The 16,485-nt window shown below is 37.6% G+C and overlaps 1 protein-coding gene across 7 annotated transcripts in view; it reads left to right on the top strand.

The window, feature by feature from the left end:
- The window catches only part of RIC8B (RIC8 guanine nucleotide exchange factor B), a 103,107-nt gene that overhangs the window by 70,815 nt on the left and 15,807 nt on the right, over window positions 1-16,485 (top strand). For all 7 annotated transcript variants that reach the window (XR_012380626.1, XR_003210289.2, XR_012380627.1 and 4 more), the window contains exon 8: window positions 8,996-9,140. Coding sequence is in view for 3 of the 7 variants with exons in the window: in XM_025882524.2 (XP_025738309.1) it covers window positions 8,996-9,140 (145 nt within the window). In the remaining 4 variants the exon portion in view is untranslated. The remainder of the gene's footprint in view (window positions 1-8,995; window positions 9,141-16,485) is intronic.

Here is a 16,485-nt window from a genome sequence, read left to right as displayed (position 1 = left end):
TTTGTGTGTGTGTGGTGAGAATGCTTAAGACGTACTCTTAGAAATTTCAGGTGTACAATACTATCAACTGTAGTCACCATGATGTACATTTGATCTTCAGAACTTATTATAACTGAAGGCTTATAGCATTTGATCAGCATCTCCTCATTTCCCCTATCCCCAACCACCATTCTACTCTCTGCTTGTAGGAGCTTAATTTTTTTTTATTTAAGATTCCACATATAAGTGAGATCATACAGTATTTGTCTTTCTCTGGCTTATTCACTTAGCATAATGTTCATCCTTGTTGTCACAAATAGCAGGATTTCATTCTGTCATGGCTGAAATAAATAAATACACACACACACACACACACACACACACACATACATACATATATATATATATATATACATCTCCTTTATCCATTCATTTGTCAGTGGACACTTTGCTTTTTTCCGTATCTTGGCTTTTGTGAATAATGCTGCAGTGAGTATGGGAGTGTAGATATCTCTTGGGGATAATGATTTCGTTTGCTTCAGATATATACCCAGAAGTGTGATTGCTGGATCATATGGTAGTTTTTTCTAATTTTTTGAGTAGCTACCATACTGTTTTCCATAGTAGCTGCACCAATTTGCATTCCCACCAGTGGTATGTAAGGGTTCCCTTTTTGCCACTTCCTTGCCAACACTTACCATCTCTTATCTTTTTGGTAAAAGCCATCCTAACAGGTGTGAGGTGATCTCTCATTGTAGTTTTTTTTTTTTTAAGATTTTATTTATTTATTTGACAGAGAGAGACACAGCGAGAAAGGGAACACAAGCAGGGGGAGTGGGAGAGGGAGAAACAGGCTTCCCACGGAGCAGGGAGCCTGATGTGGGGCTCGATCCCAGGACCCTGGGATCATGACCCGAGCCGAAGGCAGATGCTTAACGACTGAGCCACCCAGGCGCCCCTCTCATTGTAGTTTTGATTTGCATTTTCCTAATGATTAGTGATGTTGAGCACCTTTCCACAAAAATACCTTTTGGCCATTTGTATGTTTTTTTGGAAAAATGTCTTTCAGGCTTTTTGTCCATTTTTTAATAGAATTAATTTGGGGTCTTTGCTATTGAGTTGTATCCATTGAATTCTTAAACTTTATTTCTGCTTTAGTTCCTCTTATTAAGATGGTATATTAACAACATAATTTGATCAATATAATAATGATGATAATAAACACAACTATTATGTATGTGGGTATCATGTTCCAAACATTCTATGCCATAATCTCATTTAATTCTTGTAAGGACCTTCCAGGGTCATAAATGAGTTAACCTGGCACTTTCAGTAATTTATTCAAGGTCATACAGTTGCTTGAGGACTAAAGCCCAAATTTGAGTCCTCTTTCCATTCTGCCACATTTCCTCTTACAGTAATTTTCTTCAACTGTTCTCACATCTGCTCTTTTAAACAATTCAATTCTTTCATGATTTTGAAAAAAGATTGATGTAGTATCTTGGAATTAAGTGACTGGTATAGTACTTTGCACATGGCAATCTGTAAATACTGGCTGAATTGAATCAGTTTCTCCAAGATCAGAAATGAGCTGGGTTTTTTTTTTAATTTTATTTTATTATGTTATGTTAGTCACCATACATTACATCATTAGTTTTTTATATAGTGTTCCATGATTCATTGTTTGCATATAACACCCAATACTCCGTTCAGTACATGCCCTCCTTAATACCCATCACCCGGCTAACCCATCCCCCTACCCTCCTCCCCTCTAAATCCCTCAGTTTGTTTCTCAGAGTCCATAGTCTCTCATGGTTCATTTCCCCCTCCGATTCCCCCCCCTTCATTTTTCCCTTCCTGCTATCTTCTTTTTTTTAAAAAAATACATATAATGTATTATTTGTTTCAGAGGTACAGGTCTGTGATTCATCAGTCTTACACAATTCACAGCGCTCACCATAGCACATACCCTCCCCAATGTCTATCACCCAGCCACCCCATCCCTCCCACCCCCCCAACACTCCAGCAACCCTCAGTTTGTTTCCCGAGATTAAGAATTCCTCATATCAGTGAGATATGATATTTGTCTTTCTCTGATTGACTTATTTTGCTTAGCAAATACCCTCTAGTTCCATCCACATCGTTGCAAATGGCAAGATTTTGTGGCTTTTTTGGTGGCTGCATAATATTCCTGTGTGTGTGTGTGTGTGTGTGTGTGTGTGTGTGTGCGCGCGCGCGCGTGCACACACACGCATACACACCACATCTTCTTTATCCATTCCTCTGTTGATGGACATCTAGGCTCTTTCCATAGTTTGGCTATTGTGGACATTGCTGCTATAAACATTGGGGTGCATGTACCCCTTCAGATCCCTACATTTGTATCTTTGGGATAAATACCCAGTAGTGCAATTTCTGGGTCATATGGTAGCTCTGTTTTCAACTGTTTGAGGAACCTCCATACTGTTTTCCAGAGTGGCTGCACCAGCTTGCATTCCCACCAACAGTGTAGGAGGGTTCCCCTTTCTCCGCATCCCCGCCAACATCTGTCGTTTCCTGACTTATTCATTTTAGCCATTCTGACTGGTGTGAGGTGGTATCTCATTGAGGTTTTGATTTGGATTTCCCTGATGCTGAGCGATGTTGAGCACTTTTTCATGTGTCTGTTGGCCATTTGGATGTCTTCTTTGGAAAAATGTCTGTTCATGTCTTCTGCCCGAAATAAGCTGTTTTTTAAAGTAAAGTATAATTATGTATGTATACATAAATCTGAATCACACATCTGTATCTATCAGTCAAAAGGGGTTTATCAAAATATACACTAACATCTTATCCATTGTTACCTCTGAGTAGTAGAATGACTGGTAACTTTTTTTTAGTTCTGTGTGTTTTATAATTTTTCTACAATGAGCATGCATTTCTTGTTTACTTTTAAATTTTTTTGAAAGAGGAAAACTAAAGTTTATTTCTTCTATAATTACATATCTAAATACATAAATTACATATCTAAATATAATCACCTTACATTTAATGTGTTAGTGATAGCAAATATGGTATATGCATTTATAAATGAATTTGCTCATTGTTTTCCATTTGAAAGGATTAGCTTTGTTCTCTCTTAGTCTATTTGAAGTTTTATAGTCCTTTGAGCCCAAAGCCTACCCATATTAGCAAAAGTGTATCATTTTCATTTTATCTTTAACAATTCTATATATACTCATCCACTTTTCCTTCCAATTTGATTTTAAGTTTAGTAGATATATTCTTCTGAAATAAAAATTTACCCATTCAATAAAAAACTTTTGAGCTAGAGCCAGAGAATACAGAGGTATAAAGATAAACAAGGTCTCTGCTTTCCTATTACTTACTTTCTTATCAAGGGTTACAAACTTACATGCCTACAGGTGCCAGGCTGGTAATAAAAATGGACTGGACATAAGATGATAAATGAAAACTGACACTTAACTCATTGCTGGGAAGGCGGTGGGTTGGGATTAGGGGAACAGGGGGGATGATGCAGGATTAGAGAGAGGACATTGCTGCTACTTAGCTCCAACTGATGGTTGCCATGAGGGAACATATGGCCAATGTTACCAAATCTTGCAGATTTTTCAAGAGAAACCAGGACTCTGAATTTTTACATAAAATCTCCCAGTTTTTAAATGCTGTCAACTAATTCTAATTTAAAACCATCTGGCCAAAAAAAAAGTTTGTAGTCTACATTCAACTTGTAAATCATCAGATTTTGGAGTTAGGGTTAGGTTTGGAGGGAAACTATATTAAAATGAGATAAATTTCCAATAATTCATCAGTGTTGAACTTTCTTCTTAAGGACGTTCAAAGCTAAGCTTGAAGGTGAAGGTACCATGATCAAGGCTCAAAAGTCACACCACTAAGTGGACACAGCAAGCAGCAATCAAATTGGGTTAGGAACACAGAGACCAAATTAAGAATGAATATGGAGATGGTACGAGATACAAAGGGCAAAATTTCATGGCAGACTTGGCACAGAAAAAGTCATCTAAGTGCCTTAAATACCCATCTGTGCCAGGCTAAAACTGTATCCCCAATGGACAGTGGCCCACAGATTACCTTGTGCTGGTGCCTACCAACTTCTGTTGAGCCAAATCTAAACTTGTATTACCTGTTCTGAAAATTGTATACTTTCTCCAGGGGCCTAAAACAGAGGCCTTACATCGTCTAATAAAAGAAAATAACTTATAATACAACTCTCCCCCTGTTAACACATTCATTCATTCCTAGCATATGCTAGGCACTGTGGTTGAGGCTGAATCACACAGAAATAAGGCTGGAACACACTCAGCACGCAGCCCCACAACTGCGAGCTTGCTTTCATCTCCTTTATTTCCGTCTCCGAGGAAGAATTGTCTGTTTAGCTTGAAGCTAAAGTCTCCTTCCCTGCTGCTCTTTTCTCTTCATCTTCTCAGAAAGTAGTTACCCTCTATTCTTTTGGTTTTTAACTGTCCCTTTGTGTTTTCCGCAACCTATATACATCTCCATGTCACTGTCCTTCATATCTTAGCATCTTGAAAGATTCATCTGGTTTTCCTCTTAGTATCCTTACTACCCACTCAGGCTTCAACTTGCTCCAGGTTAGGCTTTCCACTGCCATTCCCTACCTCCCAGATCCCACTGGAAGTGCTCTCCATAAGCTCACAAGGTAACTGATGTTCAAAAGCAATGGATATTTTTTGGCCTTTATCTTACTATTGACCACTTTCTGTCTCTGTGCTACCGTACACTGCTAGATTTCCTCGGACCTTTCTTTTCAGTCTTACTTGACAACTGTCCTTGCCCACACTTAACTGCCAGTGTTCCCTAGAGTTCTCGTCTGACCCCTGTTCTCACTTTACATTGCTTCCTGAGTGATCTCATCCTCTCCCTTGGCTTCTGCTTCAGCCTATTTGCTGGAGATTCCAAAATCTGTGTTTCTCTTAATAAAATCTTAAAATAGTCATAGCCTTCTGTTTCTGGTCAGGTTTTCTTCAGTCTGTCTTTCACGTGGCTAACAGAGGGAGTCTTCTAAAATACAGTCTTGTCATTACCATCTTGTAAGGCTTTCAGTGACTCCCTGACACCTGGTAAAATCCAAATTTTATTAGATACCTTCATGGCCTGCCTCTATATTCTAAATTCAATTTACTATTATATACTTTCTGCTTAGTCATGCTAATTTTTTTTATTCTTGCCAGATTATACTGTCCCATTTCTTGGCATTATCTCCACAACTTGGCAGATGCTGTTCCCTTTGCATGGAATATCTTTGTTAGCGTGGTGAGCTTTATTTATCCTTGCAGATCAGCTTAAGTATCTTCTCTGTGAAGACTTGTCTGATCATGGAGGCAGAGTTAATCATTCTCTCTTCCTTGTACCATTTTTACTTAACATCTGTTTTTAGTGCTTTTGCCATTTGCTATGTTCTCACCCTCAGTTAATGTCTAGAATGCAAGTTCAACAAATTGAGTTTCATTACGTCAGATCATGTCTTCTTCATCTTTGGATACCTAGTTTTAACAAAGTACCTTACAAATGGTTATAAAAAATTTCTGCTGTCTGAATGCAGTGTAGTCAATATATGGTCTTGTGGATCTCTCCATATAAAGGAATGATCAGTACACTGTAAGAGAGGAATGTGCCGGGTGTTGTGATAGCCTGAAGGAGGGAATGATTGGGTAGTGTGGACACAGTCAGAGAAAGTCTTCGCAGAAAAATGGGAAACAGCCCTGGTATTTATAAGAAAGAGACTAGTTCAAGATGTGAAGAATCTATGATGTGCAGGAATAATAGGAGGTGAGCTTGGAAAAGGCAGCAGAGACCAGAAAATGAAGCATCCTTAGCCTTCATGGCAGATCTTAAAGGTTTTATCCAGGAATGTGATAACACCATATTTTTGCTTTACAAAGATCTATGAGGCAGTTGTATGAAACAAGGAATAGAAGGATGTGAGGCGGGAAATAGGGAGAGTACTAGTTAGAGGAAGCTGCTAGTGTAAAGTTTCTAAAAGTTGCACTATTTGGAAGGAAAAGGATTAAAGCCTTCTCTACATAACAGAGAAAGGGGAATGGTCTCTGGGTAGAATCTGGCTCTGCCATTCTTCCTCCTTGGTAAAGAGCAGAACCCCTTTTTGTTTTCATGGTAGAGTAGGATAAAACCCACGTTTGTGTAAGCAGTGGTATTTTTACCAGCAGTGCACATCTAACTGCAGTGTGCTTCTGTGGTTGTTTCCCTCTGTTCATGGTGCCCTCCAGCATCTTGATAAAATAATGGTGAAAGATTTTTTGCAACTTTCTGACTGCTGATTTGTCTCATTTCTGTAGCAGTTTTACCTAACTGCATGGTTGATTACTGGGACAGAAAAATAAATATTTTTATATTGTTTCTTTTTGTTTTTAAGGGCCACCCGGGAAACCTTTCCTTGCCTTAGCAACTCACCTTAACATCCAAATTCAGTCCATTTTCCTTTTATTACCTTCCCAGTACTGACAGAATATTGTACAGTGTATTTGAAAATAGATTAAAAAGTAGCTCAAAACACTCTGCCAAATAATCTCAATCAGAACTTCACAAAGAAAATGTTTCTCACTGTGAAGATTTCGTAGTCCATTTGTCTCCCTACCCCCACCCCCATTTTTTTAAGTATTTTATCCTATTAACAGAAGTTCATTTGATTTTAAAACTTTTGGCTATAGCTTTATCTGTTTTGAAGGCAAGATGTGTCTTAAATAGCCTTTGTAACCCAAACTGTCAGAGTTGACACATTTGTTCCCGTGAATGGACTTACTGCATTATTTTCATAAAAGTGCCACGTGTTTTTTACTATTAACTAGCTTCCAGGAGGATTGTCTCCTTAAGAAAGCCCATTATTTTATGTTCTGCTTACTTCTTTTTAACCTATTTTGGCCTTTCATAAACTCTGCATTCTTAAACTATTTTAATGTTAAGCCATCATTGTACGTGGTTCTTTATATTTTGTCTTTTTTATTGTTATTTTTTAAGTATATTCATATATCAACTTACACTTTTACAATTTTAGTGAATTTTTTTTACTGGAACTACTAAACCTCTTTGTTAAAAAAAAAATAAGCCTTATCAGAAATGCTTACAATGAGAGTATCAGTGCCATGTGGGTTCAGATGTATGATCCTTTGCCTCACTGACTTTGTGTCTGACCATGTCATTAAAGTCATGTCTGACCTCCATGAATATTAAGAATATCTGTATGGACTGGATATTCACTTCCCTAATTATCCTTTAAGAATTCATTAATTTATCTAAACCATTCCAGTCTTGCAGAGGCACTGAGAGCAAGAGGGAGCATATTCACATTTATTCCAAGGGCTTTCAAATTATACCACCATGATCCCTCATTAAATTCTAATATGATTCTATCTAGCATCTACTGAGAATTATTGCCAAAGAGACAACAATTACCAATAGGTTTTAAGGTAGAAAATAGTTGAAAGAGAATAAACTTTAACCTACTTATATTATTAATCCATGTTTCCTTTTGCACAGATGTCACCAGTCTGCTATATCCTTTGAAAGTAGGACTTCCTTTTATTTGTCCCTAAAGTACCTATTTTCAATGTCAAAGAAGGTACCCTCTAGTTCAAGTACTTGAAAATTTAATGAACAGTTCTCTCCTGGACTATTCATCCTATCCATGCCTTTGATGATTTCATACTCTGATCATATATATCCCCTTTCCTTACCCTCCTGTTTCCCTATCTGCTGCCCCTTTCAGACCCCAAAGTCATTTTAATTGCCCTTCTCTGAATCTTGTCCAGCTTTATTTTGTCTTTTTTGAGGTAAGTGGTCTGAATTACAGTAGTATTTCAGATGTAGGTTTTACTAAAGTGAATAGGTGTAGGTGAGTAAAACAGTGTTAGGTTTGTTTCCTATAGTTATCTTTAGGATTACATTTTATTGAAAGCCTTAAAATTTTTATCTTTAGATTGAATATTTTAGTGTTTACCTTGAAACTGTACCTGAAGAAAAGAAAGCGCTCTTAAATAAAGCTAACGATTGTTTAGTACCTTCCTTAAAGGTTCTTATAAATCACACACACAAAGAATTCCTACAGTTCAGGGTTCCCCTGCAAAAGTTTTATGTGTCCACTTATCTTAGAGTTATCACCTTGCACTGATGACAAGGTAATACTGACCCGCACCAAATGGTTCATTGGGCTGTTGCTGTTGTTGTTGACTAAGAGAAGCCTAACACACTCAATTTACCTAATTATCACCAGGGGGAAAAAGAAAGAGTATTTATTCTGTGCCAGATAGTTTTCTAAGTGCTTTGCATGTATAAACCTGTGAAGTAGATTATTATTTCAATTCTCCAGACTAGAAAAAGTGGGGTACAGCGCTATAAGATAACTTCCCCAAGTCAACCAGCTAGTAAGTGGTAGAGCCATTAATCAAATCTAGCCAGTCTAACTCCTGGACCTACCTTCTCAGTGGGTATCATGCACTTATGTACTGTTGCTTACTTTTTTAGAAAAGTAACTTAGCTATCCTTTTTGCAAACATCCTTAAGTTTTGTGATTTCTGGTACTCTTTCCCTGTCATTCCTATAAAGGGTACAAGAAAGATTTTAGATAATGACTGTGTTGGTAAAATTCCAATCTGGGTTTCATTAATTCTAGTCTAGTCATCCTTTCTCTAAAACTGAATGAAAAGCTTTGTGACCAGAAACCTAAAACACCACTCTTAGCGATGACCCTGTGGTCACAGAGGCTCCATTCCTGCCACAAAGTATATTCCACACAGCTCTGCTTGAATTTCTGACACCTGAAAAAAGGCTTCTGGTCCTCAGAGCATGTAGGAGAATTGGTAGGTAGTTCATTATAACCTCTACCACACTTTGAAAACCTCTCAATTTTAAGGTTTACTGCTGTGGTATATATCCCCACACTTCCCTGTACTGGTGAATAGTTGGTAATGACAGTGAGCACCCAAGGATTCCTGTCTAAAAACCTCTTCTGTTTTTGCAGTGGATAGCCTGCTGAAATACACTGGCTATGGGAATGCTGCAGGACTGTTGGCGGCCAGGGGCCTCTTGGCCGGAGGAAGAGGAGATAATTGGTACTCAGAGGACGAGGACACAGACACTGAGGAGTACAAAAATGCAAAACCAAAGTATAGTATCAAGTTTCTTTTCACCTAACTATGTCTGTGCCTTTGATTTGGTTATTTGACTTTCACTTCTTTCGTCTCTCATTTTTCAAGTGTTTCTTTTCTTTTGTGGATTTGGAAGCTTTCCATTTAATAGTGTTTTTAGAGGCAGTTTCATAGTTGGTGGCTTAAAAAGTGACCTCAAGTGATTGAGGAAAGATAATATTGTGAGAAATATTCTGCTGCATGCTCATTATCCTAAGTATTTGGAGAGATGGTATTTTTAGATGTATACCATCATATACTTAAAAAGGATTATTGCCCACTTTTTGCTTTCTTTTCCATAAGGTTGAGATTTTATAAGGTATAACCGAGATCAAGTATTTAAGTTGGTTATTTGATGCTTCAATCTTTCTCAGAAATCTGAACATAGGTTCCATGAATTCTGATCTTCCCTCTTCCATAAAAGCCATATGAGTCAATAAAATGGTACATTACTAGCAAAAGGAAAGAAGTGTAGCTCCATAGTAAATTTTAATCAAACGCTTGGGTAATAATCTTTTAACAGATACATTATTGCACTGAGTAGGCTAACCAGAGACTCTATCGAGTCTTCCCTGAATCAGTGCTTAGAAATCAAAGACACTAAGTCTTCTCTTATCCCAAAACAGACCACCTCTACTTTCTTCTGTTTCCTCCCCATCCTTTTTTTCCCCTTCTTAAACCCCCATCCCGGGTCAATTTCCTAGTTCCACTTCATAGAAATTATTTGAGCTTAATTTTCTGGTTTCCGTTACTGAATGTTAAAAGGGTATGCCCTTTCCTTTTGGCATTATCAATGATGTTGACATGCTAGGTTTTCTACTGACAGTTTCTAGAATGTAATGAGGAACATGTGGTAGCTGATAAAGGATAGAAAATCATCTGCAAAATTAGGCTTTTTTTTTTTAAGGGTAGATTGTGCCCTGTTAACATGAAAGTACTAGGTTATCAGAAGGTAAAAGCAAAGATCATTCCCTAATTAGACAAGACTTATATGGCCTGTATTCCTTGGCAAATCAGGCCTGGGTAGGTAGCATTACTTTTAGTATCTCCAATTCAGCCTCAGCAGGATCTTGGAGAGTCTGTCTTAGAAAAAAAAGACTTTTGGGGAAAAAAGCTAGCATTGACTCTAAGTAGTACATTCTTAAGACTGCCACCATTTAGATGTTATAAATTGGGCATCTCTATCATGTAATTGAAGCTTAGATAGAGGAATTATACTTTAACCTTTCCCTAATTATAGAAGTCATCATTCTAAATTAGTCTTGCTAGCTTTGATTTTTCTATTCCATAAACTATATTTTCATATCAGTTTAATATTTTATCTCTCTCCATTTGAGAAATTAAAGTATACCACTTGAGGTATACTTTCATATTTTTAAATGAAAGTAGAAATTATATTAGGCATATATTGTGTCCCAAGTTACGTGGACAAGTCAACTAAGATTTAAAAAAAACTCTTAAATACTTATTGGATACTTGATGTCGTTATATCTCAGTGTGTATTGTTGATTTCGTTTGGTAGATGACTTCTACCAGTGGTAATGATCACATATCTTACGGCACCAGAATGCTACTATAACAAGAAATTGCTCAGAGAAAATATAAGAACGCTGGGTCTCTCCTAGTAGAATGGAAAACAGAAATGTGTTAGATTATGAAAGTGAGGTTAGATTTCAGGAGAGCACCTTTTGTTTAAATCAAGGACCATGATGTTTGGTATTGTTATTGTCTTGGCTAGGAAGATTCTATACTTAGACCTTATTACATCCCTAGTTGGAATCTTCTTCAGCCTTTGGACCTGGCCTATACTGTTCATAGGAATGGAGTGTTAGTGTGGTCAGAATAGTCACCATTGTGAAACCTTGTTGTGTTTCTTAAACGTTGCTCGTGATAAGTATAAATAGGTGTTTCTCACATAGCATTACATCTTTCCCCTTCAGATAGATTTGCGTCTGTTTTTTTCTTACATCTTCCCTCTTTCAGGTGAAACACTGTAGTGGGATGTTTGTTAATTTAAAATACTTATTCATGGAATGCCTGGCTGGCTCAGTTGGTGGAGCATTCGACTCTTGATCTCAGGGTTGTGAGTTGAAGCCCCACGTTAGGTGTGGAGCCTACTTAAAAAAAAAAAAAAAATGAAATGCTTATTCAAATGGTCCTTGTGGAAGTGGTGGTAAACAAAGTACTTTGCAAGCAAGAGAACCCTTTGTGCTTTGGGGAGTGATCTGTAGCTCTCAAAGAACTTTTTCCCTAAAAATTATGAAAACTTTTTACCAATCTAGTCCAGCTTATAAACTCAGCCTCTGAAAGGATTGCTTTCTCCCCTACCCTCTGATTACTCTTCACCAATCAGTGTTCTCAAGATCACAGTATGCTTTTCTTATGATGCATTTATTCACAACAGTTGCTAGTATTGGCAGAAGCAGAGAAATTACCCTTTATCCAGTTGGCCCTAGTCCCGTTGTCAAAAATGTAAGTGGATTGTGATTGATGCACCAAGGTAACCTATAATCCTTTAGTGGAATCTGAAACCAACAATTGTGTGGAGCTTACATTCAGGCTATGGGAGACTGTTAATTTCACAACAATCTTTTTTGTGTCAAAGTAAGTGTATTTAATGGACTGGAAATGGCTTTCTGCAATTAGCAGAAATATACTCATAGAATCAAGTTACATGCCACACAGGTTTTTGGTGTAAGTCTAGCCATGTTTGTTAAGTTTTCAGATAAACTTTGGTCCTGTATCAGAAAGAAAAATGTCTAAATTCTAACTTTTATACCAGTTTTTTTTGTGCCTCTGAGCATGGAGGCCCCTTGCCTATACAGGTGGTATAGTATAACTAATATGGTTTTGTACATCGTTCCAAACATCAATTGAAAGATGTGTACCTAATGACATTTGGTTCGTTTTAGACCAGTGGCTTTCAGGCTGGGTATATAGGAGCCTAGGGGTCCAAAAAGGTATCTTTAAAGGTCTGCTAAACAGAGGGCAGAAGGAGGGGATGGCCAAGGTGGGCAGAACTCTAGGATACCTCCTTATACTCTTAATACCCTACACTAGGTCATAATCACATAGAGAAGCTTAAAATCATTGTACTAAGCCACTCAGGGGTGTTTCCTTCTTGGCTGTCATTCTCTCAGGAGTAGCTCTGGCAGCAGCTGTATAATTTCTCCAGCATGAGACAAAGAGACTTTCTTTGTCAAGATTTTGTTCTGTTGCTTTAAGTCCCATTGTAATCGTCACCCTTATTGAAGCTATGCCAAAAAAATCTGTATTTTTAATATTTCTTGAAGTAAATGAACAAGGATATAGTAAATTTCCACTCTGTTCTTTTTATTGTTTTGTTAGGGGGCAAGTATTCTGGGGAGTTTTTCCTGGAAAGACATTTCTAGCCTTATTTGCATAGAACCTCTCCTTTCCCACCCCACCTCCCCCTGTCCTGGCTCTGGGTTCACAGATAGCTTTTCCTGAAAACACTGATCCTTTCCTAGAGGTTGCAGATTGTCCACCCATAGGCTTGGCGTAGCTCACAGTTAGGTTCTGTTTGACTTACTTGATGTTGCATTCATTGGTTATTTAGTTTTGTGTTTTTATTTTCTGTTTTACATAGTACTTCTTAATTACTTGCCAACATTTAGAATTCAGATATTTCAGATGGAAATTTGGATGTCTAACTTCTTTTGAAGAAGTTCTAATAACACTAAGCCTGCATTTTCACATGGCAGGCAGCTGGCTGATGGAGTTGAGTGGCGGCGGTCCCCGTCATACCAGGCATAAGCTCTTCTGGTTTAACAGCGGATCCTTTTCATTCATCCTACCTGCTTAGCCTCTGTAGAGATTTGCCCTTATCGCTAACCCTTCTTTAACCAGAATGCTTTGAGTAAAATTTAATCCCCACTTTTTAGAGATTGAAGTTAACTTTAATATAGCTCAGGGAAATTTTAATAGCTTTCTTGTTAAGTGACCTGGTACTGTTGATGTTGGCCAAATATAGCAACAGTTTGAAAAGCAGAAGTCTTGAAATATATTTCAGCTTTTACATATATATTCATATGCCCATACCTTTTTATGTCTTGATCCCTTCATCACCAGGCCCATAACTGTGGTCAGTTCATATAATGACCTTATATAATACAAAATGCTCAATGATACACTAACAAATGAGTTTAAATAATTCTTGTCACCTAACTGAAAGACATATATAATCATAGAATTGGAGTGCTGGAAAGATGGGGTAGGGGAACAGACAGGGTGAGACAAAATCATACCATAAAATTACCCAGTATAGTATCCGCCACAGTTAGTGTACCTAAAGCATCTTAAGACTCAGAGTCTTAAAAACTTACCCCAGGGTAAGTTTTGACTTACTTAAACTTAACCCCAGAATTTCAGTCTTAAACTAACCCCAGAATTTCAGTGTTAAGATCCTGAAACCCAGAAAGTTAAATCTTAGACTATACTATTTGAGGTTCTATAAAGGTGGCAAGTGATTGTTCAACTGAAAATAATCTACTTTATGAAACCTCACATCATTGTTACAGTGATTATTTGTTTTCCTCTCTGGGTAGGGAAACCACAGGAGTCTGGTTTGAAGTGGGGAGCAGGAGGGGAGACAATTTCCAAGTCTGCCTCCTGACCCCAAGCACATTGGCATTTTTCTTATGAGTGGCACAGTTCAGAGCCCCAACTTGTGTTTTCTGTGATATTGTGTACATTCTTCTGCATACTGGGGGTGGGGGGTATTGGATGAGTAAAGGATGGTAAATTCTTACTCTGTAAGAATGAATTTCTGCCTACTGCTTTTATGCTCAGTGAGCAAAGGATTTTGTGACTTTTAGTAGCTAATTTCGGAGCAAGTCATTAAATCATTTTGGCAGCAGAGGACTTGAGGTCAGCTTGTGGAAAATGGACATCATTTCTATTAAGCCCTTTAAAGAACCAAAAAAAGAATCAAATGTGCCCTGATTCAGAAATTCATGTCCTGACTTTACCTTGGGGATACCACAGAGCTTACCAGTGTATCCTCCTGACACATTTACCCCCCAAGGCAAATGATGGCTTGTGCTAATGTCATTATGTTCTAAAACAGTCTGTGGATCTGATTTCTTAAATCACCCCTCCACTGAACTTGAGAAGAGGCGCCTTCTCTCAAGAGACAAATCGAACATGTTTTACATAGTTAATACATCTACCTTCCCTTGTCCTTTATTCTAAGGCCTGATTTCCTTTGTCTGCTTGGGAAGTAGTATGTGCCTATAATAAATACGTTTACTAATTTATTTATAAGACTCGTTTTTCTAATTTAGCAGGTGGCAGAAAATAAACCAGTGAAAATGTTCTGTTGTTATAAGCCTAAGCAAATAATAGATAGGTGGTGGAATTACATTTTCAGTGTGGCATCTGGATACATCTTAAAAACGCTGTAGTTCTCTGAAGCCTTGTCTAGGTCCCCTTTGTTCTTGACTTTGGGAACTATGATGACCCCATTTCAGTGTATTTATTAATGACCACTAACTAGAGGCCTTTTTCTCTTCTTTTATGAGCACCTAAAAAACAAAACAAAACAACAAAAAGAGGGAATACTAGCACACAATGAGGGTCTGAAGTTGGCACTCTAGCCCTGTGTGGTTCTTAACCTCATTGTGTATCAGAATCACCAGGAAAAAAAATACATAGATTTAGGTGGTCTCAGGTGAGGCCTAAGCCTTTTCTTTAAAGTTTACCAAGTGATTCTAATGTGCAGCCTAAGCTAAGAATGACTGACAAGTCTGTGAGTTTTCAGACCATTTCCCAGAGTTCCTAAAAGTACCTCAGGGGCAAACTTAAGAGGAAGCGAGTAAGTACAGACAAACATAAGGGGCTTTAGGCCTCCACTCTGCTTGGCCACCCCATCCCCTCTTCTCCTTGAGCCATTCCACTTTGTCTATTGTATATATGGGCTTTCTGTGTAGATTTCATTTGTTTAAAAAAAGGGGGAGGTGGGTGGGTCAATCCACTGCTTTGAAGGAAAAAAAAGTTTTTTTTAATCATGGCTGTAGATGTAGGTCTTAAGACTGTTAAAACAGATGTTTTAGATCTGGCTTTTGAGGATGCTGAGCACTGAGTCCTACCACAAAAATCTGAATATCATGTACCCCCTGAGGAATGTAGAAAAAGAAAAGGAAATCTTTTAGTAATAGATAATAGTACCTAGTGACCTAGCCCTTTTACTACTCAAATGAAAAATCCCTGGTCAGTAAAGAAAGTTAACCTGCCCAAGTCAAAGTCTAAAGCAGGGCTTGCACGCTAGCCTCCAGAGGACCTAATTGATCACAAGGTCTTTGTTTTGGCCCACAGGATTCTACCTCCTGCCACTTTAGACTGGCACTGTCCTCAAGTTTACTCCAGTCCCCAAAACTCCACACTGTTTATAGTTGACCAGTTCACTCATTCGCTTATCCTGCAGGCCTGGCCGCTGAAAGCATTTGTGTTTGTAGACCCTAGAAAGCAATTTATTAGCAATTTGCTGTTTGTTTTTAATGATCAAATGAAATATCCCTGCAAACTGTCCATACTTGGCTGAAACAAAATGCCGTAACCTCTTGTCTACTTTTCCAGAAAGATGTTTAAGTTATAGATATTTAGCAGCCATTGAAGAATTTTCTTTCATCTCCTTTAAAAAAAAAAAAAGTATGGCTTTCATCTAAGAGGATAGCTTGTTTGGTATTAGAACTTCACACAGGTTTATGGGACATACACATTTTAAGTACTTTATTATTTCCAGAAAGTCAGATGGTATACCTGTCTCTTCGTAGGCTAGATTTCATTCTTTTTTTTAATCTAGGTCAGATCAAATCTGATTAAAATTGTTCTTCGGCTTTATCTTTTATTATTTGAACACTCACTGCCTTCTGTGGTCTCACTAATGGACTAATTTCCTGAGATGATAAATTGGCATGCTTTCATTTTCAGATTTCAGCCTCTCTGCCATCATTTTTCCAGTTTTTTTGACACATGTGTTTTATGCTGTATCACAAAATGGATTTCTCCTATCTGAAATCATTTGTCCCCTTAAATTAATAAACTATGCATCCAAGGATATTTATCCTAACGGCACCAAATTTCATATTTTTAAAAAGCAGCCATGCCTTTAGAAAAAAGTTGGCAAGTCAGCTATTGTTTTTTTTTTAAGTAAAACTACCACCCATTTCCCCAAGCAAATTAGTACAAGAAGCAAATTTTTAAAAATTCCTATAGTAGTTCTATACTACAAAATTGCTATTATTGCCAATTTTTGGCTATTATACTCTTTCTTATTACAACTTACAACTTGGACCAGAAAGTA

Source organism: Callorhinus ursinus, unplaced genomic scaffold (genome assembly GCF_003265705.2).
Source record: "Callorhinus ursinus isolate GAN/ISIS: 27379988/994484 unplaced genomic scaffold, GSC_fseal_2.0 scaffold14, whole genome shotgun sequence".
Classification (NCBI taxonomy): Eukaryota; Metazoa; Chordata; class Mammalia; order Carnivora; family Otariidae; genus Callorhinus; species Callorhinus ursinus.
Note: the sequence above shows the minus strand (reverse complement) of the source record. Positions and strands in the feature narration are given on the sequence as shown.